The 23267-nt window shown below is 39.8% G+C and overlaps 1 protein-coding gene across 22 annotated transcripts in view; it reads right to left on the bottom strand.

The window, feature by feature from the left end:
- Positions 1-23267, bottom strand: part of ERC1 (ELKS/RAB6-interacting/CAST family member 1) — a 516922-nt gene that overhangs the window by 25879 nt on the left and 467776 nt on the right. For all 22 annotated transcript variants that reach the window (XR_011439909.1, XR_011439905.1, XR_011439904.1 and 19 more), the window contains one exon: positions 18442-18630. Coding sequence is in view for 15 of the 22 variants with exons in the window: in XM_070270826.1 (XP_070126927.1) it covers positions 18442-18630 (189 nt within the window). In the remaining 7 variants the exon portion in view is untranslated. The remainder of the gene's footprint in view (positions 1-18441; positions 18631-23267) is intronic.

Genomic DNA, 23267 nt, shown 5'->3' on the forward strand with positions numbered 1-23267 from the left:
CTTCCAAGGGGGTGCAAGGTGAAGCATTGGGAAAAGGTCTGGAATGGAAGAAAATGTCCGGTCCCAAGTACGCCACTTCACCTCTCTGGTCTCAGCTTCCTCATGTGCAGAAAGGAAAGGGGAGATTAGATGAGCTCTAAATTCTTTCCAGCTTTAATAATCTCTGAATAAATATAGCTCATTCATGATAAAATAACATTAGAACAGTGACCCCCAGCTGAGCGCCTGCAGGCTATTTCTAGTTGGAGGAGTTTTCCACTCCCATGAAGGCTTCTTATTGCGCCTTCCCTGTGTCTTATCGTAGGATACGAGAGAAAACCCATCACCCGAGCTTTTCAGCGATTCCCCACCTTCTTGCTAGGTGCATCCTGACATTCATCTGTGGTAAACTTACTTTTAGAAATAAACATCTATTGACTCAAATTTAGGCTAAAGACTTGTAAGAGGTCAATGTGATTTCCCACATACTCTAGATGTATCAAATAGCCTAAAGTCAGACAATTCTAAGGATAATGATGCTTTATCACCAGGCCTGGGTTACACTGAAGAGGGGATTAACCTGACTTTTAATCTGGCAGTTTTGTTCTTTTTTGAACTCTTCTCTTCCCAGTCACTCGCTGTTCTTATCATTCTAATGTTCAGGTACCCTAGCATGCTAAGTTGACAGTGACGATGTGCTACCCTTTCCAGAAACACCTGCATTTAAAAGGCAGTTCCTCGGAGAGATGCTTGATTCAAAGGAATAAATTGAACCAGTGAAATTTCAGGCCTATAGGTAGGAGAGATGAAGCCAGGCAGGAGTCTTACCAAACATCCCATCATACTACTTTTAAGCCACTCTCACATCATGCTTTTCTGTAAGTTGGCAATAAGATGTTAGCATCTGAAGATTGGCTCAGGGTTTACACTATAAAAGGGTAAGATTTTTTTCAGTCTGATAACATTAAAACCACTGTTTATCTTTAACAAGAACCCCATGAAAAATCCCATCAATCAAAAACTCATCTTTAGAGTTACCAAGCATCACTGAAATTTACAGCAAGATCTGCTATCTTCAGTGTTAAAGTGGAACACTCTTTTTCACCAGAATAGCACATACTAGGTAGGGGCTTTTTCTTTTGTGCCCATGTGGCCTTTGTAGAAAAAGAGGTAGACAAAGCAATAAGACCGTGTATACACAGTGGAGAAGAATACCACAAGCTCAGCTACAGAAAATTCCTGACTTCGTTCATTCACTGCACAAGCATCTGCTTTACATTTTATACTTTTAGGTCTCTCACGCAGCTTTTTAAGAAAGGTTGTTACTACCTTCTTTTCACATAGCCATTCTGGATTCCAGTCACCAGCAGGCCCTGCATCTCCTCTAAGGGAGTATTCCGTAATTAGGGGATGTGAGAAACCCTACCTTTTAATAGGCAGGGCCCCATGATTTATTTGGAATGCTGTTTCCAGAGGTTGTTTGGAAGTCAGTTGTTTGAAAGCCTGAAACGATTACCTAAGCAGTCGTCAGGTTTCCAAGTAGTCCCCGTGAGAATACTGACCTGTAACATTTATTACGGGCTGAAGTGTCTCCCCCTCAAATTCCTATGTTGAAGCCCTAACCCTCGAACCTGAGAATGTGACTGTACTTGGTAGAGGTGACTTAAAGAGGTGACTAAGTTAAAACGAGGCTGTCTGAGTGGGTCCTATTCCAATCTGATTGGTGTCCTCCTACGAGGAGGAAATTTGGACACACACACAGACACCAGGATGCATGTGAGCACAGACCACGTGGGATACAGCAAGAAGGCAGCCATCTGCAAGCCCAGCAGAGAGGCCTCGAATAAACCAGTCCTGCCAGGGGCTGGCCCCATGGCTGAGTGGTTAAGTTCGCGCGCTCTGCTGCAGGCAGCCCAGTGTTTCGTTGGTTCGACATGGCACTGCTCATCAAACCACGCTGAGGCAGCGTCCCACATGCCACAAGTAGAAGGCACCCACAACGAAGAATATACAACTGTGTACTGGGGGGCTTTGGGGAGAAAAAGGAAAAAAAAAAAAATCTTAAAAAAAAAAAAAATCCTGCCAACACCTTCATCTTGGGACTTCTGGCTTCCAGAACTGTGAGAAAATAAATTTCTGTTGGGTAAGCCCTCCAGTCTGTGGTATTTTATTATGGCAGCCCTAGCAAGCTAATACAATGTTGTTGGTGTACAGTGTCACAGAACCTCACCAGCATTCCTAACATTTCATATATTGGAAGATACCTTCTGAGTTCTAACTCCAGACATCAGAAATACATCTTCACTTGCCTTAGCGCCAAGTGAAGTGTGGCCTGGTCCCATCTTTTCTACTTAGTACTGCAAAGGCATAAGGGGGAAAACCTCGCTTCTATCACAGTGGCCCCAGCAGCTGGGCATTCTTAAAAGGGGTGCAGGAGATTCTCTTAGAGGCTCAGGAAGTAATAGCAACAATAGCTAGAACATCTCACTAGTGGCTGTTGTGGAGGCCTGGGTCATTCAAGTAGAAGGGACTCTGGACTAGTGAACAATATAGAAAGGGAAGTTGTGGTAGTATTTCCCGCATCTCTCTGGGGAAGCGGGGCTTCAAGTTATGGGGCACAGGAGAGTCAAGTGGGGAGCGGCAGCACTGACTGTGTGTAAACCGGAGACTGCTACATTTCAGGGTGACCCATTGATTTCACACCCGGGAAGTCACGCCCCACTGGGAGATGGGTGGGGTCCCACACCTTTTTCTTTCTTTAAGTTCACATAGGTTTCCCTTAGAGAATTACTGTCCACATATCCTTCAGGTGTGCTGGGGCAGAAACATGGTTGAGAGCTCCTGGCATACACCATAGTAGATAATATCTATAAGAAATTTAAGTTACTTCTATTTCTAGACTGTCCCAATAAAAGTGGTACCACCAAACCTTTTGTAAAGAATTAAATAATTTGGAAAAAAATTAAGGGCAATTTATTGCAAATGCTCTGACTGGACCAGAAAACTATCATTTCTGAAGTTGCTAAGTTCCACTGGCTTTAAGATTGCAATGCCTACACTGGCCACGTTTTTTGGGCATTCGCAAGGATTAATTTTCTTTGCTTTGTTGGGGGAGCATTTTCTCTGGAAGGTGACATAGGAGACCACAGACTCCTATTTAACGTACTGAATTGTAGTAATTGTCAAGACTCATTAAAATTCCAAGATGGTAAATAATTGCTCCTGCAGGAATTCTAGAAAATCTGGAGTGCAAGCCTTCTTCTCCCACGGGAATACTTTAACACAAAGGAAAAAAAGCAATTAGGGTAGCTAGGAAACATTAGGATCTCTATAAATACAGAGCTTTTTAATTAAAAAAATTCCATATTCATATTTTAGGATTCTAAAGAGTCCAGTGCAAGGCCAAGACAATAAAAAGTAGAGTGAAAAGAGGTTCTTGCATTCTTTGCTGCAAAGCCAGGGGCACATGAAACCTGAATTCAGAGTAGGTGTTTTATGTTCAATTTTATTTAGTCCTGGCAAGTTGGGGGTGGGCACCAGTAATAAGGGTCAAGAGCCGCCCTAGTCAAGAACTGAGGCAAAGGCCTGCAGACAAAAGAGAAACAGCAGAATCCCCTTCTCTGAGACAAGTTAAGGAAGGAATGGTTGGAGGGATCTTTTGTATCAGAAAAGTTTTGGTCTAGCTATGTCTCTTAATATTCTTTCTCTCTCTCCGCAAACAAGATTATTCTACATTTGGCGCAAAGCCTATAGTTTGCCCCTATTTAAGTGCCTCCTTTCAGGTGTACACCATAAGGCTGCTCTCACATTGGGAGGGAAGTAAGAAAATAATGCTTAGTATCTGTGTAATTTCAACCATGTAAAAGAGTCCCTTATCTGCTCTATAGAGCAGATTCAAGTCCTCATGTCCTCTCCCCTTCCCTAACTCAGTTTCAGGGGATTTTCTCAGAAGGAAGGCAGCAGTTTTGTGTCTAGGGCCCAACTTAGCACCCTGGCAGCCACTGTCCTCTCTGGTGGGTGTCTGCCCATCTTTTCTCTACCTTCCTTTTTTTTTGAACAAGTTGTTCATTGCCAGATTTTCAACATTTCAACATCTTGCCATCCAACAGGCAAGATCCTCTGCTCTTTGCATAAAAAGGTTAACGGCAGCTGTCAGAGTAAGGAGAAAGTGCCAGATTGTGTGTCCACAGAGAAAAAGTGAGGCTACTCCACAGGGTTTTTCTCATAAATCTGCTAAAAGACACACACACATGCACACACACAACCCCATTCTCAAGCCCAGTCCTGACACAGACACATATTTGTCTTCACATTTCTGCAGTCCTTTTTGCTGGACTGTTGGTCTTGCCTCTCTCAGCCTCTCATACTCTGCTGCTCTAAGTTTTTTGGACAACAGTTCAACACTGGAACTGAGCAAACAAGTTCAAACATCACAAAAAGAAGAAAACCAGATCAGAAACATTCAGGCTGGGAACCAGAACAAAGTTTGCTGCCTCACAAAGAACCATTCTTCTTTTGCCTTTCTTTCGTATTTTCTCTCCCTGCTGCCCCTTATCCCTTGGCCCCTAACAGTTCATGTGTCTATCTGGCTCACTTGTGCGGTACAGCAATCTGTGCAAATGCATTTGAGAGAGAAGAACGCAACGTCATGTGGTGACTGATGACTGATGCATTCTCCGAGTGAGGGAGAAGACTTTCCGGGTCTGTGTCCAATATTGCCCCAGCATTAACCGCCCTGATTCACCACCTTGAAAAGAGAGGAGTACAAGCCAAAGAACGATCGATCAAAATCGAAATAACAAATGGGCGAAGGAATCCAAGGAGAGGACAAGGTCTTACCCAAGTTTTGGAACAATACTTCCCTGAAAATTAAAAATGGGACTGAGTGCTGGCAATGGGAGCTAGAATCCAAAGTCCCATGACCCACAGAGCGGGCTGGCTGATACAAGTTCATTCCAGTGTGGTTGGCCCCTGATGGGAGGCTGGCATGCCTGGCGGAAAAAAAGAATTTGTACTCTAGGGAGAAATTCCATTTTTAGCTTTTTAGCAGAATCTGCCTATCAGTCAAACTGCTTCAAAAAGTTCAAAAGGAGACTGGTAGTGGGCATGGTTTTTTTGTTTTTGTTTTAAACTAAATCACTGACATATAGCCAAATGCACAGATATTTAAGTGTACAATCTGATGAATTTTGATAAATACATACACCCACATGACCATCTCCCCAACTACAATATAGAATATTTCTATCATCCCAGACAGTTCCTTGTACTCCCTTTTCAGTCAATTCCTATAAGCAATTAGTGTTCTAATTTTTTTTTCTGCTTTTTCTCCCCCTCTCCCCCTGGTACATAGTTGTATATTGTAGTTGTGGGTCCTTCTAGTTGTGGCATGTGGGACACTGCCTCAGCTTGGGCTGATGAGTGGTACCATGTCTGTGCCCAGGATCTGAACCAGCAAAACCCTGGGCCACTGAAGCGGAGCACATGAACTTAACCACTCGGCCACGGGGCTGGCCCCTCTAATTTTTATCACCATAGAATAGATTAGTTTATCCTTATCTTGATGTCATATAAATGGAATCATACATTAATTACATATTCCTTTGCATCTGGCTTCTTTTGCTTAATATAGTGTTTTTGAGATTCATTGATAAAGTTGCTTGTGCTAGTAGTTCACTCTTTTTTAATGCTGAATATTCCATTATATGGTATATAATAATTTTAAAAAGTCTATTCTGTTAATGAAAACGTGGGCTGTTTCCAGTTCTGGGCTTTTACAAATAGAGCTGTTATGAACAGTCCTGTACACATCTTTTTGGGGACATGTGTTTTCATTTCTCGTGAATAAATAATTAAGAATAGAATTGTGGGGCTACAGGATAGGTATACACCTAATCTAAAAAGAAACTGCTCAGCTGTTTCCTAAAGTCTTGTATCACTGTCACCAGCAATGCATCAGAGTTCCAGTTGCTCCATATCCTCACAATCTGGTATTGTCAGTCTTGTTAATTTTAGCCATTTTTGTGGCATTATAGTACTATCTTATTGTCTTTCATTTGCGTGGGCATTTTTTCACATGCTTACTTTGTGTCTCTTCTTTTGAGAAGCATCTGTTCAAGCCTTCTGCTCATTTTAAAATTATGTTGTTTTGTCTTTTTATTATCAATTTTTAAAATATCTTCTGGATACAAATCCTTTGTTCAATATATACATTGCGAATATTTTCTTCTAACCTTTTGATGAACAGTTGTTTAAAGTTTTGATAAAGTCTAATTTTTAATTTTTTCCTCTTATGTTTAGTGTTTTATTTCTCTATGCCTGTTGAATTGGGGGGTAGTTTTAGCAATATATGTGCCATTTGGCTAATATCTGGAATTAAAACATATTTCTTTATTAAGGCTTTAAAACAACCACCCATTGCTAATCTTTAGTTACAAAGGCTGAATTTCAGAGCCAAAAACATTGGCTTTACCTAAAGTTCCAGGGCTACTAAGGTTTTAAAAATGAAAGTTGCACTTTCAAAAATATTCCACATATAGGTCATACATGTTTACTGATAGGATGAGATGCTCTGTACTAAATGGGCACAATACTGACAAGTATGACAGCGTTGGGGAAGGGGCGCTAAGTATTTGGGACTCAATCTTAGTTTTTAAATCTCTCTGCAAGGATGTTCTAAAACATCCCTTTGAAATTTGTTCCATGTTCCCAATTCCATAGCCAGATTCTTCCCTATGGTTAACTGAAATATTTCTCTTTATACTTTAATATACTCTCTCATTCTGTCCTCAGTAGAAATAGAAAAAAGGAGAAACATGAGCCTCCTCACCATTTAGACAAAAGCCTTCATCCGATGACTGAGTTCTATACCCTTGTAAGAGGTATCTCTTACCTCTATGGAAGCTGCCCTTTCTAAACAATTGTTTATTTTTTAATACTTCTATCTTCCTCTTTTCAAGTCTTTTACCTATTTTTTCCTTTCTTTTCTTTTTTTTTTTTGTGGAGTCTGAGCTAGGATGTCACATTCAAATACAGTTCTAAAACTTTGTGGGCTATTTTACATTCCCTTTATACTAGTAATAGACAATCAGGGTTGAAAAAATCTTAGAAATAATCTGACTCAAATCACCTGCCAACACTGAATTCCTTCTACAACCCAGCTGAACAGGTTCTCCTCCAGTGAAGAAGAACTTCTCTCATATATGGCTGTCCACTCTTTTTGTGGACAGATCTAGGAAGTTCTTCTTTCTGTTAAACGAAAGGCCGCCTTCTTATAATGTCTGTCCACTGGTCGTAGGGTAACACTGAACCAGTCTACACACAGAAAGTTCATTTTTTCACTTGTAACTGACTGCACATCTTGCTGCTGCCTACGGGTAGCCACTTGGGGTTGTCTAGGCTGATATACTTCTTAGCATTCTCAATACTATTAGGCATCTCCATTATCACAGGAGGATGAAAATCGGAACCCAAGATTTACTGACTTAAATTTTTAAAAACTTGTTATTTTGAAATTATCTCAAACTTATAGAAAAGTTTCAAGAATAATACAAATAACTCTCATTCCCTTCACCCAGATTACTTAATTGCTAACATTTTACTACCTTTGTCTTACCATTCATTCATTCATTCATCTCTCTTTTGATACAGACACAGGTATGTGTGTTACAAATCCACCCATCTAACTGCATCTGCATCCATGTAGCCATGACTCGACACGTTTCCTAACCATTAAGTTCAGGGCACATATTGTTCAGCAGGAATACCCTCTTGTGTTCTTCTCAGTGTGTATTATCAAGAAGCTCATAATGTCGATTTGGCTGACTATTGGTGGTATTAACTTTAGTCCCTTGGTTTGGATGGTGTCTGCCAGGTTTTCCCAATGTAAATTAACCAAAAGAATTTTGCGCTAATTAATTGAAATAAATTTCTTATGAAGAGATCCTTTCAGACTATGCAAATATTCTATTCCTCAACTTTTTTTTTTTTTTTTAAGGTATGCTTTTTGGTGAGGAAGATTGGCCCTGAGCTAACATCTGTTGCCAATCTGTCTCTTTTTCTTTTCTCCCCAAAGCCCCAGTACATTGTTGTATATCCTAGTTGTACGTCCTTTTAGTTCTTCTATGTGGGATGCTGCCTCAGCATGGCTGGATGAGCAGTGTGTAGGTCCATGCCCAGGATGTGAACTGGCAAACCCCAGGCTGCTGAAGCAGAGTGTGTGAACTTAACCACTATGTCATCAGGCCAGCCCCCTCAATAAACTTTTAGCTACTGGTTTTCACATTCATTGATGATTCTGGTCCAAATCAGTTATCACTGTGATGGTTGCCAAATAGTGATTCTCTAATTCCATCATTCCTTCTACGTTTATTTGCTGGCATTCTACTATAGGACACAACTTTCCTTTCTCCCCAATTTGTTTGTTTGTTTATTCATTTCTTTATACCACTATAGATTTATAGACCTCTATTTTATTCAATGGGTTATAATCTGTTACTATCATTATTTATTTTGCAGCTAGAATTCTTCAATATTTTGCTATTGGGAGCCTCCATATCCTTTTGACACAGCCCCACCACTCTTGGAAGACCTCCTTACTTTCTGGTATAATAAGATGTTCTGGATTTATGCTGTACTTTGCTACATACTAGCCCTAGACTCAGCCATGTGTCCAAGGAGACTTTGTTCCTTCAGGTGGAAAAAGTCATCTAGAAACCAAGATTTGGGTGCTAGATGAGCTCCTTGTTACTAGTGTATCACTGCTTCTAGGTCCTCTTGGCAGATAAAGCTGAGAAATACATATACGTATACATGTAGATGAACACACATATATGTAGCCACATAGATATCTTTTTTTGAGGAAGATTAGCCCTGAGCTAACTGCTGCCAATCCTCCTTCTTTTGCTGAGGAAGACTGGCCCTGAGCTAACATCTGTGCCCATCTTCCTCTACTTTCTATGTGGGACGCCTGCCACAGCATGGCGTGCCAAGTGGTGCCATGTCCACACCCGGGATCTGAACCGGCGAACCCCAGGCCGCTGAAGCGGAACGTACGAACTTAACTGCTGCACCACGGGGCTGTCCTCCACACATAGATATCTAAATATATTAATCTATCTATCTGTTAAAAACCATGGGTCCAGGGGCTGGCCCCGTGGCCGAGTGGTTAAGTTTGCGCGCTCTGCTGCAGGCGGCCCAGTGTTTCGTTAGTTCGAATCCTGGGCGCGGACATGGCGCTGCTCATCAGACCACGCTGAGGCAGCCGTCCCACATGCCACAACTAGAAGGACCCACAACGAAGAATATACAACTATGTACTGGGGGGCTTTGGGGAGAAAAAGGAAAAATAAATAAATAAATAAAATCTTTAAAAAAAAACAAAAAAACAAAAAAAACCCATGGGTCCATATCAATATCTCCAACAACAATCTAGCACCACAGGATTTGCCTTTACCCTTTCTATATTTGTTACTTTGGATGGTGACAAACCTGTCTCACACTAACCTCAATATATTTACTCAATTGCTCAATCTCCTTGTAGGCAACCAATCTCCCAACCATGTGCACCATCATCTTGGTCCTGGACTACTAGTTCCACCATGACAGATGAACCCTCAGCTCTGGCACTTCCAAAAAATGGTGGCCCACCTTGTTGCGTCTTTCTGAAACTAAGGAATTGACATGTAGCATATGTTCAGTATAACCTTTTAAAAACCAGACACAACATTTACGTTAAACTTATTGTTATCCCTCCAAAATACACCAGGACCCAAATCTTTGAGCTCTACAAAAATAACTGTCTGCATTTATAATGAAGGGAAAAGCCTTTTGTCTGAAAAGTTTTAGTTGAAAAATGCCCCCAATTTTCATGTGGTTCTATAATACTCGCCCTAAGAACCAATAACTCAACTCCTTCTAGATGTTAGGTCTACGTTAGCTAGTGTCAACACCAGATTCAAGGAGACAGTAACAAGGTTTCCTGCGTAAGTGTTGGCCAGGTAGCTTGGCAAAGAAATGAAGACACCTTACGAAAGGAGAAGGTAAAGTGTAGTGTAGGAAATGTGGACCTGGAATTTCGGCTATGAGCTGTGACTCTGGAAGATAACAAATAATGTTCAAATATGGAACTGTCCTAAAATAAACAGAGAAGCCGTTTAAATCTGAAACTGAACTTAGTAAACATTTTTTCTTAGTGCTACCCACTTTTTACCATAAGAGCATTCTACTTTGACACTACCTCAATCTATTTTTTCAAAGAAAGTGTTTTTAGTGCCCCAGAATCATACATACAATGGTATAAGATTTACACTTATCTGAAAAATGTCAACGTCTCTTCTTCCAATACCAAGTGACCAGAGGGCCTGGGTTCAGTAAACAACAATGAACAGAAAGATAGCCAGAGTAGTATGGTAGCATTTATTTCAAATTTATATCACACTAAACAACACTGCATATTGTTTATAGAAACAAGTAAGTGTATTAAAAGGGTAAAAATATGGACCGTGAAAATGCACATCAATTTAGGACAGTGGTTGCCACTGCAGACAGAAAGAGAAAAATGCAACTGAGAAGAGGTATGAAGAAGACTTGAACTATATTTAGTGTTAAGAAAAAATCTGAGGGGCCAGCCCGGTGTCGTAGTGGTTAAGTTCGTGCACCCTGCTTCAGTGGCCTGCAGTTCACTGGTTCGGATCCCAGGTGTGGACCTACACACAGCTTATCAAGCCATGCTGTGGCTGGTGTCCCACATATAAAGTAGAGGAAGATGGGCATGGATGTTAGCTCAGGGCCAGTCTTCCTCAGCAAAAAGAGGAGGATTGGTGGTGGATGGCTAATCTTGCTCAAAAAAAAAAAAAAAAAATCTAAAGTAGCTATAACAAAGTAATGTTTGTTAATTCTGAGTACAAAGGTGATGTCATATTAATCTCTATACTTTCTCTGAATGCTTGAAATTTTCATTAAAAATAATTTGGCACAACCACATACCAAAAAGAAAAGAACCTAGGGACCAAAATTGGAACTAAATATATATTATGTAAAAAATGGCAACTGTTTATAAACCAATGTTACCAATTAAAAAAAAAAAAACTAGGGCCAGCCTGGTGGCACAGCAGTTAAGTGCGCATGTTCCGTTTTGGCGGCCCGGGGTTTGCCGGTTCAGATCCTGGGTGAGGACATGGCACCCCTTGGCAAGCCATGCTGTGGCAGGCATCCCACATGTAAAGTGGAGGAAGATGGGCACGGACGTTAGCTCAGGGCCAGTCTTCTTCAGCAAAAAGAGAAGGATTGGCAGGAGATGTTAGCTCAGGGCTAATCTTCCTCAAACCAACACAAAAAACAACCCCCCCCCCAAAAAAACCCCACCCATACATACAAAAAAATGGCAACTGTATGTTTTCACAGAAGAAACCCTCTTATGGAAACCTCTACAAAAAATTTTTGTGACTCCTAAAATATATATATTTAAGACTTTTCTCTTGGATCATAACATGGATATAGAATAACAGGAAGCTTGAGATTAAGAAAGCCCATATATGACTAGAGATGTAGGGTCAGAATTTTTTATGCTCAAGATTCCAGAAAAAGAGAAAATTCCAAAGTTGATATGGGGGGTCATCAGGCTGATTCTTAGTAAAACATTAACTTACAATAATGATGATGGTAATAACAATAACAACTATCATGCATTATAGTTCTCATAACAACATTATGTACATTGAACGACAAAGGAATAGGTAGAGATGTTAAGAAAACTAAGCTCAGATAGATAGGCAGTGAAGGTAAAACAATGCAAATCTAAGTCCATCTGACTCTAAAACATGTGCCCTTAATTCCCACACTACACTGAAGCCGACAGCAGCAGCACATGACACTACTGTACATATGCCTGCCTGTCATCCATGCACCAATCTACCTAATTCAATCCAATAAAAACTAATACACTGCACCCAAAGAAAACTCCAAAGAGTATAAAATTTGGGGACAGACTTAGAAAACTCAAAAATTAAAAGTCACTGGGGCTGGCCCCGTGGCCGAGTGGTTAAGTTCGCATGCTCTGCTGCAGGTGGCCCAGTGTTTCGTTGGTTCAAATCCTGGGCACAGACATGGCACTGTTCATCAGGCCACGGTGAGGCAGCGTCCCACGTGACACAACTAGAAGGACATGCAACTAAGATATACAACTATGTACCAGGGGGATTTGGGTAGATAAGGCAGAAAAAACATAAAAAAAAAAAAAAAAAAGATTGGCAACAGTTGTTAGCTCAGGTGCCAATCTTTAAAAAAAAAAAAAAAATTAAAAGTCATTGCTATGAACAGATTCAAGGCAGAGCCTAGAAAGGAATTCATCACATTCTGCCATCTAGCTATTCTATAATGATCATCAAGCTACCACAGGAAGTTTGATAGGTTGAAAAAAAAATCTTAATAGTTCTATGGGTCTAAGTAATCTTTTAACTTTCAAAAATGGAATATTTTATTGCAGTAAGTCAATCTCAGTTTGGTCAATTTTATAGCACCAGGAATAAAATGACATCGATCATCGTATTTTCTAAAGGGACCATTATGGAATTCTGATACAATGATAAGACTTTACTTCTTATTCTATTGGCCTTCACTGTATGTTAGAAAGATCAGGAGCTCAGCAGGAAACCTGAGGGGGCCCTCCCTCTATGGTGCAGGTGTGCGGGGCCTGGCAGGGTTTGAGGGTAGAGCAGGGGTACTACCATAGGAGAAAGATATCCACGCTCTAGGCCCTGTTTGAGCACACGTGGTAATGGCTGCCATGTGAGGAAGGTCAGACAAAACCCACCTGCAAAAACTATGTGCCAGGGAGAGGCAAGAACCCTTCAGTGCCTAGAGCCTGACCCTGCATTGACAAGAAATGCCTATCTCTTGCATTGACAAGGTAAGCTGTCACTAGAGAAGAGACAGGAAGTTCACTAGGCCCCCAAATTCTAAACTGATTCAACGCAGAAGCCTGCTGCTATTGGGGAAAGGGCAGGAAATCTACCTGCAGTCTAGACCCTGTACTGAAGAGTAGGGAAAGTTGTCTGTTACTAGGGGTGGGGCAGGAAGACTGAGACTGAGGTTGCCTAAGACTGAAGCTGGAGCAGGAGAATGAAGAAACCTGCCCTGCTCCAACCATGAGCACTGAGTAACAAGAAAGAGCAGCCTGACACTTGGAGAAGGGCTAGAGCACGAAGACAGAGCCCTCTGTGGTGCAGGCACAAAGGACATACTGAAAGCTGAGAGCAAAGTAGGAAAACTGAGAAAAATCGGCACTCTAGAACTTACATTAAATGTAGGACAGTGGCAATGTACCAATGGAAAATTTAAAGCCTGTGTTACAATGAAGATAACTATAGCAAAAATAAACTCAAATCTAGCTCAGTCACTGACTTATTTGACTCAGCTCCCAATGCTAACGGCCTGACAGAAGAAGAGGAATGCCTATTTCCAGACATAAATATTATTTACTTCAGTTTCTACTGTTCTTTCATATATAATATTTGCTGTTTAATAAAAAATTATGAGACAGACAAAAAAAGCAAGTGAATTTGAAGACAGATCAATAGAAACTATCTAAACTGATAGTAGGAATCTCCAAACATAACGTGAAAAAACCAAAAAACAAAACAAAACAGACATCCAAGAGATGTTGGGACAAAATTAAATGATCTAACAAATACGTAATTGTAGTTATAGAAGGAGGAGAGAGAAAGGGGCAAAAGAGCTATTTGAAGACATAATGGCCAAGAGTTTTCCAAAATTAATGAAAGTCAACAAAACAGATCTGAGAGACTCAGAGATCCCAAACAGGATTTTAGCCCAAACAGGAAATATACAGAAAAACAGAAGTAGGCACATTAGTTTCAAATAGTTGAAAACAGAAGAAGAAAATCTTGAAAGCAGTGAAAAAGAAATATGACAGAGGAACAAAAAGCGACTATAGCAGACTCTTGAACAGAAACTATGGAAGCCAGAAGAAAATGGAACAGTATCTCTAAAGTATTAAAAAACAAAACCAAAATAAACTGCCAACCTAGAATTCTATAGAAGAATATCTTCCAAAAAGAGGGTATATTAGTTTGCTGGGCTATCATACAAAATACCACAGACTGGGTTGGCTTAACAATACAAATTTATTTTCTTATCGTTCTGGAAGTTAGAAGTCCAAGATCAAGGTGTCGGCAGGGTTTGTTTCTTCTGAGGCCTCTCTCCTTGGCTTAGAGATGGTCACTTCTTGCTATGTCCTCACATGGTTTTTCTCTGTGAGCACACTATCCATGCTGGGTCTCTGCATGTCCAAATCTCCTCTTCTTATAGGGACACCAGTCAGAATGGATTAGGGCTCACCCTATCAGCCTCATTTTATCTTAATTACCTCTTTAAAGGCCCTACACTCAAATATAGTCATACTCTTGGAGTTTGGACTTCAAAATATGAATTTGAGGGCAGGGGGCACAATTTAGCCCATAACAATCCATCCTCTGTACCCCCAAAATTCACATCCATCTTACATGCAAAACATATTCACCCCCATCCCAACAACTCAAAAGTCTTAACTCATTTCAGCATCAACTCTAAATCTCAAATCTCATCTAAATCTCATCTAACTCAAGTGTGGGTGAGACTCAAGGTATGATTCATCATGAGGCAAAATTCCTCTCTAGATGTGAACTTGTTGAAACTAGACAAGTTGTCTACTTCCAAAATACAATGGTGGGAGAGGCATAGGCAAGACATTTCCATTCCAAAAGGGAGAAATTGGAAAGAAGAGAAAGAGATCATGGGTCCCAAGCAAGTCCAACGTCTAGCAGGGCAAGTTACATTAGATTTTACAGCTTGAGAATAACCCTCTTTGGCTGGGTGCTCTGTCCTCCATGCCCACTGGGGTGGCAGCTCCATCTCTCTGGTCCTGGGTGGCAGCCTGGCCCTTGAAACTGAGGAGGTAGCCCTGCCCTCTGGAACCAAGAAAGAAGAGACAGCCTTGTCCCCTAGACCTGTGCTCTGTGGGCTGGTGGATATATGCTGTCTATAAGAAACTCACTTTAAATATAAACATATGGAAAAAGATTTATCATGAACTCACTAACCTAAAGAAAGCTGGAGTGCTTATGTTAGTATCAGACAAAGCAGACTTCAGAGCATGGAATATTACCAGCTATGAAGAGAGACATTACATAATGATAAAAGAGCCAATTCATCAAGAAGACATAACAATCCTTAATGCGTATGCACTCAATAATAGAGCTTCAAGATACATAAAGGAGAAACTAATAAGGTAAGAAAAATAAACAAATCCATAAATTTAGTTGGTATGGTAGCCAACCTCTAAGAGGACAAAGGAAACAGAACAATTCTGGAAAACCTTCAGATATAAGGTTATATTTCCATAGGCCAGGCAGCTGCAGATTATAGCGCCATGACATCAATAATCAGATTATCCAAAGCTACTAAATGGCACTGAGGAAACTGCCTCGGGTCACCAATAACTAATCGGCTAATTATATACTAAGCATTCTCTACATGTATAGTACTATGCTAGAAATAAAAGACATGGTTCTGGCAGTGAAGAAACTTACAATCTAGTTGGAGAAATAAGGATCACAAATATGAAATACAATATAATAAACTATGCAGAACTCACTAGAATTCACGTGCTCATTTAAGTTACTGAGCAAGTACCATGCACATCATGTGGTGCTAATTTTAAGATGGAAATAATATGGTTCATGTCCTCAACAGACAGAAAGCCTAGAATGGGAAGACAGATATGAAAACAAGGAAGTGTAAGTGTTTACAGGTACGACAGAAGCCCTCAAGAGGGAGTGGCACATTCCGCCTGGAGTTTCAGGAAAGAATGCATAGAAGAAATGATGTCTGAGCTGAGTTTAAAAACTCAGATTCCTATTTAGGTATTCCTTGGGGAGACAAGGTAGGGAAGGGCATATCAGGCAGAAGGATCAGTATGAGCAAAAAGACAGAAGTATGAAAACTGTAAGTAGTTTAACAGTTTAAAAAAATGTAAGTGGTTGGATATGCTTCAAGGATAGGGTAAGAAGAGACATGCATTTAATAATTAGGCCAAATGAAAAAAGGCCTTGTGTGACATGATAAGGAATAAGGACTTTATCCTGTCTGCCTTCTCTTGTTTTCCTCTCTCCTCTTATTCATTCAACAAATATTTATTGAGTGGATACTATATGCTAAGCATTGTTCTTAGTACAGAGGATACAGCATTGAAAAAGATAGATAAGGCTCCTGTCCTGTCCTCATGGGGGTGCTATTGTGGGGAGCATGGTGGCAGTGAAATGCACTGGACGTACAGAGGTGAATAACGCAAATGTCAGTTGCAGAAGGCTCTACATCCCCCAAACAAAAACATAACAACACACACACACAAAATAAACCAGTATGCATATCTGGAAGTGATTAATATCTTATGTTTCTTGGGTTTCAGAAACTAAAGTTAAACTTTGATGACAATACTTTCATAAACAAATCATTTTGTTATTAGAGGTCATCTTTTTCAATAGCCAGCATTATTCCTTTAAATTCTTACTTGGGGTGAGGTGGCAGAAAATCGGTTGGTTTCTCCACAAATCTTTAGCATTTATGGAGAAGCTTACAGAAGGTGGTGTTAGTTTCTATATTCCTCGATAGATGATCTAAGTCAACTACTTCCCAAGAAATACTGCTGAAGATACAATTTCACACACCTTAAGCAGTAACTTCAGTAACTGAAGCACATTCTCAATCAAGGGGAAATGTGACAATATTAACAGAATTCATGTATGTGAGCAAAATTATTTTGATGATTACAGTAGCTTGATTGTAATATAATGTGCAATGGCAAGTCTAATAACGAATTCCTACTTTCATTCACTCAAAACCTTCCAAAAAAATTCTTAGTTTGAAATTTTCTTTCTTGGTCTCACCCTGCAGGTAATTTTTTTCCCTTGGAAAGACTGAGGTAAGTCCACTCAGGCATATTTGAAAAACTAGACTAAGCAAAAATACTATTTTCCATTTCAAAGACAAGCTGTTTTACAAAGAAATAACTGAATGCCATTAAGCTGTGATACATTGCCATGTTACTGCTTTAAGAAGCAATGTTTTTACGCAAAATTTTGAAGTAAAAGCTTCCAAGATTAACTAGCCATGTGCTCTGTTTCCAAAGGGCTTTCAGTTGCATTCTACTACACGGTCATTAATATCAAAAGGAGCTATTAGGAATTCAACTTAATTCTGTCCTTTAAATTTTTTCTTCTTTCAAGAAGAAAGAAATTAAAATTTCTATGGCAACATGCTAAATTTGAGAAATAGGCCCTACCTTTTTGCTTCAAATAAATAAGGTGGGTAACTAATTAGGCTGTTAAACACGTCTATTACCAGGCAATATCTAATCATGGGGAAGTAAGTGCAGCTCTAAGATTCCAGTTCACATTTCTTGACCTGTGGATTGTTATCACCATCTCTAATATCACACCATGGGAAGTTTTGTATTTAACACAATTTTCCTTCACACCTTAGGAATAAACAAATCATGTTTATCAAATAGGAAGTATTTAGCTGGAAAATAGTGTATTGCTTAAAAATTCTGATGAAGACTTTTAGTAAATTTACACCACCTGTGCATTTAAGTCTTTTGGTTGGCTTAGAGCACAGTCTAAGACTTAGATCATAGTCTGTAAGGGGCTAAAGATATCATCAACCCTTATCTGTATGCTAGGAACAAAAGGAGCTTAGAATTATTGTTTTAAAACTGCTCTACTTTTCTTTATCTATTTCTATTTCTCAGTGTTTATTCAATTTTTCTTTCCTTCACTTTCCATGTCTCCTCTCTATTCCTAACCTCATCCCGTTCTTTCTTTGTTTCCTTTATTCATGGTTTTTGTCTCTAGACCAGCCTTCTCATTTCTTTATTGAAATAGAAAAAGTCACAACATGAAAAAAAAAATCATTGGATTTTCACAGGCAACGGTAAACAGAAAATGTAGCATGTTGGGGGGAGGGACCTAAATTAACTCATCTAGTGGTTCTTTTACTTAAAAATTTAGTATGTTGTAACCCACAGTTTCCCAGAGAAAACTGAAGATATATGCTACCGACTTGTCAAGAATCCCCCATCCAAATATCCTTAACTCAGATTTTCCTTCAGTGGCCATAATTATGAGTAGCCATCACTTCTATGAAATAACGTGTGGCATGTTAACAGATTGTCCTTAACCCTCTCCCTTGTAAAACAGCCCTTTCTGATACTTGAGCAAGTTACACTTAGGGAAGAATACAGTGGGACCTCCTTCAAATGGTAACTCCCAGCATCTGTTGCAGAACTAATCATTGCTGAGAATCTTGAATCTGAACGCTGACTTCCCCAAGGTAGTTCCTATTGCATCAGCCTGAAAGTAGATGAATTTTAGTAAGATTTTGTCGAAGTTCAAGTGAGAGACTTACCTGTTCCTGGGTCATCTTCTGCAGCTCATTCTCCCAAGCTGCCTGGTCATCGTCCAAGTTGTAGGAAGCTGGTGGAGTGAGTCCACGAAGGATCAGGGGGTCTCGGTCATGGCAGAGGGCTGTCAGGTGTCCAATATACAACTTTAATTTGCTTCTATTTTGGTCAAGTTCTAAGAGGGACTGGATGATCTGAGGTGAGAAAAATGAGGAAAGTAAAGGTCAATCTGAAATGAGAAGTTCAAATATCTTTATGCCTCCCAAGTTAAAGAAAACTGACTAAAGACTAAAGCTCTGCTAATCACTATTGAAATCTTCAGGATTATAAAAAGAAACAGTTCCACACACTTGCACATTTACACTGTCACATCCACCCACCATTCTGGGAGATGGGTAGCGAATGTTGGCTCCATATATCAACCTAGACTGAGACTTCCGTATTTAGGCAGGGGATTAAGGACAGGACTAACTTGTATTGATAGCAATGACATTCCCGATACAGAGAGACTCCAAGTTACCTCACAGTTTCCCATTCCATTTATTTATGAGTAGGTTACAGAAAATTGCTAGTGAAATGTGCTCACCTGAAAGCCTGGACAACACACACTTCATGTGTTCCTCTACCTCCTGGAATGGAAGAAGAATTCTGTCTCTGGAGAAGGTGCATGTTTTTCTTGGCCAAGAGATGTGATGAGTGAACTCATTACTGAGTCTGCCTAATCCTGGCTTAAGCTCCCCTCCTTCATTTCACAGAAGCTATCCGATATTCTTTTTAAACAGTGATTGATAAACCCTTCTATAACACCAAACACCTGACCCACAGCAAGGGACTCTCTGAAATTCTCTCAGTTGTTACATTGGTTCTATATTTTTCTTGAATAACAGTCCTGTCCTGTATTTTTTTTTTATCCCCTTTACCCTGGATGACTAACTATCCTTTTGACTCCATTTGGAAGCACATTAAATGACAGATGACTTCTGCCCCAGAATTTTGTTAGACAGCTCTCATGACAATACTCTGGCCAGGTACTCAGTACTTGGTCAAAGTTGGGGGTGTTTAGGAAGAGCTGGGCCAGCTCTCACATCTTAGAACACTGAAATGTTAGAGCAGCATCTGCTTGACACACAGCAGCTGTGAGAGTCGCAAAACCCTGCCAAGACGCTGGCGATTCTCAAATGTTCCCAGGGCTTACAAGGCAGAGGTTTGCACCTGTCGCATGTCACTAGTCTGGCATTTTTCATCAATAGCACACCTATGACCTACCTCACAAATAAGGAGCTCAATAATCTTCAAGTCAACAGCAACAAGGCTTGGTATTACTTTCAACACGACACTGATTCCTCCCTGGCCTCCTCACAGGACTGTTCCTGTGGCTTTCCTTTATTTCTTTTTAAGAGTTTTTTAAAAAGTGAGTAAAGTTTTATGTTTTTTATTACGAAATCAATACACATTTTACTTGGGAAAAGAGGTACAAAAGAAATAAAAAAGCCTGTAAGTCCATTTACAACATTTTTGCGATTTTCTTCCAAGTCTTTTTATAAACTTATATAAATCTACTTTTCATGGTATCATACTTCACGTTTTGCTTGATACACTGTTTACCCATTTAATGTTATATTGTGAGCACTATTCACAACATCACATATTCCTGGAAAATATGGCTTTTAACAGTTGCTTTATAAATATACCACATTTCCTTTGTTTCCAATACTATTTTCATGAAATAACTGAGAGGGAAGAGCCAGGGTTTAGCAGCTAAAACAACCTTTAGATTACTAAATAGATCAGAGTTCAGAGTTTAGGGCTATATAGTATAATATAACACAGAAGTTGGAGCCTGCTAGATAGATCAGAGAAAGTGAATCAATTTAGCATTATTTTTACTTTTTAAACATGCCCATCACACAGAATTCTATAAGGATAAAGGTTAAACTCTTGGGTGCTGGTGTGGAAAGCTCTCGGGCTCTATAAGAGACTCCTAGTCAGCAGGCTCATGGTGCCAGTTCTGTGCTGGCATTTCCTACGTCTGATAGGCATATCAACACTGCCAATCACAGAAGGAACAGATTATTTCAAGAAAGCAGAGGATTTGGAGAGTGTGGAAGTTGGATAGTTTTTCACAAACAACACCAATCTCTCAAAAAGAACTTATTTTATTTCTGATCATAAATGCATACTCACTGTAGAAAATTTAGAAAGAATTTCAAAGCGCAATCTTTAAAGGAAATTTAAAGGCAATTATTTCCTTAAATGCCAGTATGTTTTGCAGTTCAATAACTGAACTGTCTAGTCACGGTTCTATTACCACATCCCTCATGCCTCCACACAATGCAGCCCTATTTCCTTTTCCTTTTTTTTTTTAAAGCTTGGCTTTCTCTATCTTCTTTTACAGACACATTGATAAAAAGTCACTTTGGGGAGTTCCATTGGGTTTGTGCAATTTAATAACCATTCTGTGTGTGTGTGTGTCTGTGTATAGTTGCCATCGCATCTGGGTTGCAAGGCTGAAAGAGCTGATATTAATTACTGTTTGGATTGGAAAGCTGGCATAAAAGAGTATGACCACTGAGGAATGGGACAATGTGATAAATGGTAGTAATGGAAAGACCAAATTTCTTATAGTAAAATAAAATTTAGAAGGAGACTAGCTCACTACAGTATGACTGGGAATGAAAAAATTGACTTTAGATCTCTGTTCTTGATGAAAGATGAATTTCAAACTGATTTAAATGAATTTCATGCTTAAGAGTGAATTGATTTAAAAATGATAGTTTTGCAATATGTAATTTTTCAAAGTCCAATTGAAAACTTAAAAAATGATGGAATTTGAAATTTTTTTCCAGGATAAAAATTCATTCCATGCAATGGCCAAGATGTCGGTCCTTTTTTCCCAGCCAAAGAGAACTGCTTAAAAAAACCCAAAAAACAATACAGCTTAGTATGTGAAAGTCCATGCAACTGCCCAACTAGCATAGGTCCCAAATCTATGCATAAAAAAATCACTTCGGCCTCTCTGGGGCACATTTAACCACGTCAATCATGTGGGAAATGCCCTTATCTTTTCCTTTTCTCCCCTATCTAACTTGGGTAGGCCACTTAGAAAAGAAACTGCATTTCCCACAAGGCAGAACTGCCACTGCCTAATCTCAGGAGGGAAGAGGGACACTTGCCAAGTAGAAAGAGGATGCCTTACAGGATCCATAAGTTATGTCTTTTGTCCAAATACAACCTCTGTACTTTGGCAAGGAGTCCTACCAAAAACCGTCAGAAATGTGGTCAGGCCACATTAGTTCTACAGCTATGCAGAACTATATCTTTTTTGGCAAAAAGAAGTTAAAAAATTAACTTGTCAAGATAACCTCTGCTTCTACCAAATGTAATGCCCCAACAGCAATATTCCCCCAGTCCTACATTTACCAAGCTGTTAAAGAAGCGTTTAAGTTTTAAAAAGGGGTGAGAGATTTTTGGTTGATGTACTGAGACCTTTGTTTCTTCTTGCAAGGATTTATTTGCTTACGTGTAAGATCCTCAAATTGGCTTTGGAGGTCAGCATTTGATGACATATGGTGACAGAGGACAGTGATCTTCTGAAGGTGTTTATTTTAACCTCCTTCCCACTTAAGTAAGGTTAGATGGCTAAAGCTCTTTTGGAAGACAGATGAGTTGCTTCTGTATTGTTTGATACAGATTGCAATTGAAAATTCTACAGTGTTCCATTTCTGCAACCCATTTATCTATGAGATTTGAACAGACTTTCTTAGACCATTTGACTTTTCAATACCAGGATGGACTGTGCAGAGCAAAAGGCCCCTAACCAGTCAATTATATGGCTACTTTTCTCTTCCCAATTTACTGTTTCTGGGTCAGACATTTACACTAAGTATAGTTGGGTGGAACACATTCTAGAGACACATCTTGAAGGAATGCCCATCATAAAGACTAGATGAACAGGTACTGAAGATTATTTGGAACTTAAGGTATTTGCCCTTGGGATACTAATGTTTTGTTGTTTGGAAGATGCCATTTTTTTTTTCCTGCTTTTTCTCCCCAAGTTCCCCCAGTACATTAGTTGTATATTTTTAGTTCTGGGTCCTTCTAGTTGTGGCATGTGGGACGCCGCCTCAGCGTGGTCTGATGAGCAGTGCCACGTTGGTGCCCAGGATCTGAACCAGCAAAACCCCGGGCCACTGAAGCGGAGCGTGCGAACTTAACCACTCGGCCATGGGGCTGGCCCCAGGAAGATGTCATTCTTTTTAAGCTAACATTTATTGATCATTTACCGTGTTCCTGGCAAATTATTTTAATATTTACTATGATTCTTTTGTGGCTAGCCCACTGTCCTTAACTGGCTACAAAATCTTTGTTCTTCTTTCCACCTGCTGAAGTCTTCAAAGGCAGGTTCAACTGCCCATGTATTAACTGCATAAATGCTGGTGGTAGTTTTGATTCCTCATTGGGCTACCATTACACTGCTGTCCCCGACTTAGGTACATCAAGAAAGTCCCAGAACAACTAACATATTAACTCCCTGGAGACATTATTCCCTTAATAGCTTCCTGTGCAGAGGCCCCAGCAGAGAGATAAACTCTGAAAAGTAAAAAAAAAGAGGCAAGGGAATAAAATTCATCAATCTACTCTCAAAAACTTAGTTACTGAGGGAAAGAAGACTATCTTCTTGGTCAGTAATGTGCTTCAGGCTCAGGACGATGAAGGACAGTGTTGTCTCTTCACGAAGGTTTGGAGCTTTGTACATTCTCACTTAAATGCAGCTACTTTGTGAAAGAATAGTTCTTTGAAAAAATATAGTAAGCCCTCATAACATTCTATC

The sequence above is a fragment of the Equus caballus genome, chromosome 6, assembly GCF_041296265.1.
Source record: "Equus caballus isolate H_3958 breed thoroughbred chromosome 6, TB-T2T, whole genome shotgun sequence".
NCBI lineage: Eukaryota > Metazoa > Chordata > Mammalia > Perissodactyla > Equidae > Equus > Equus caballus.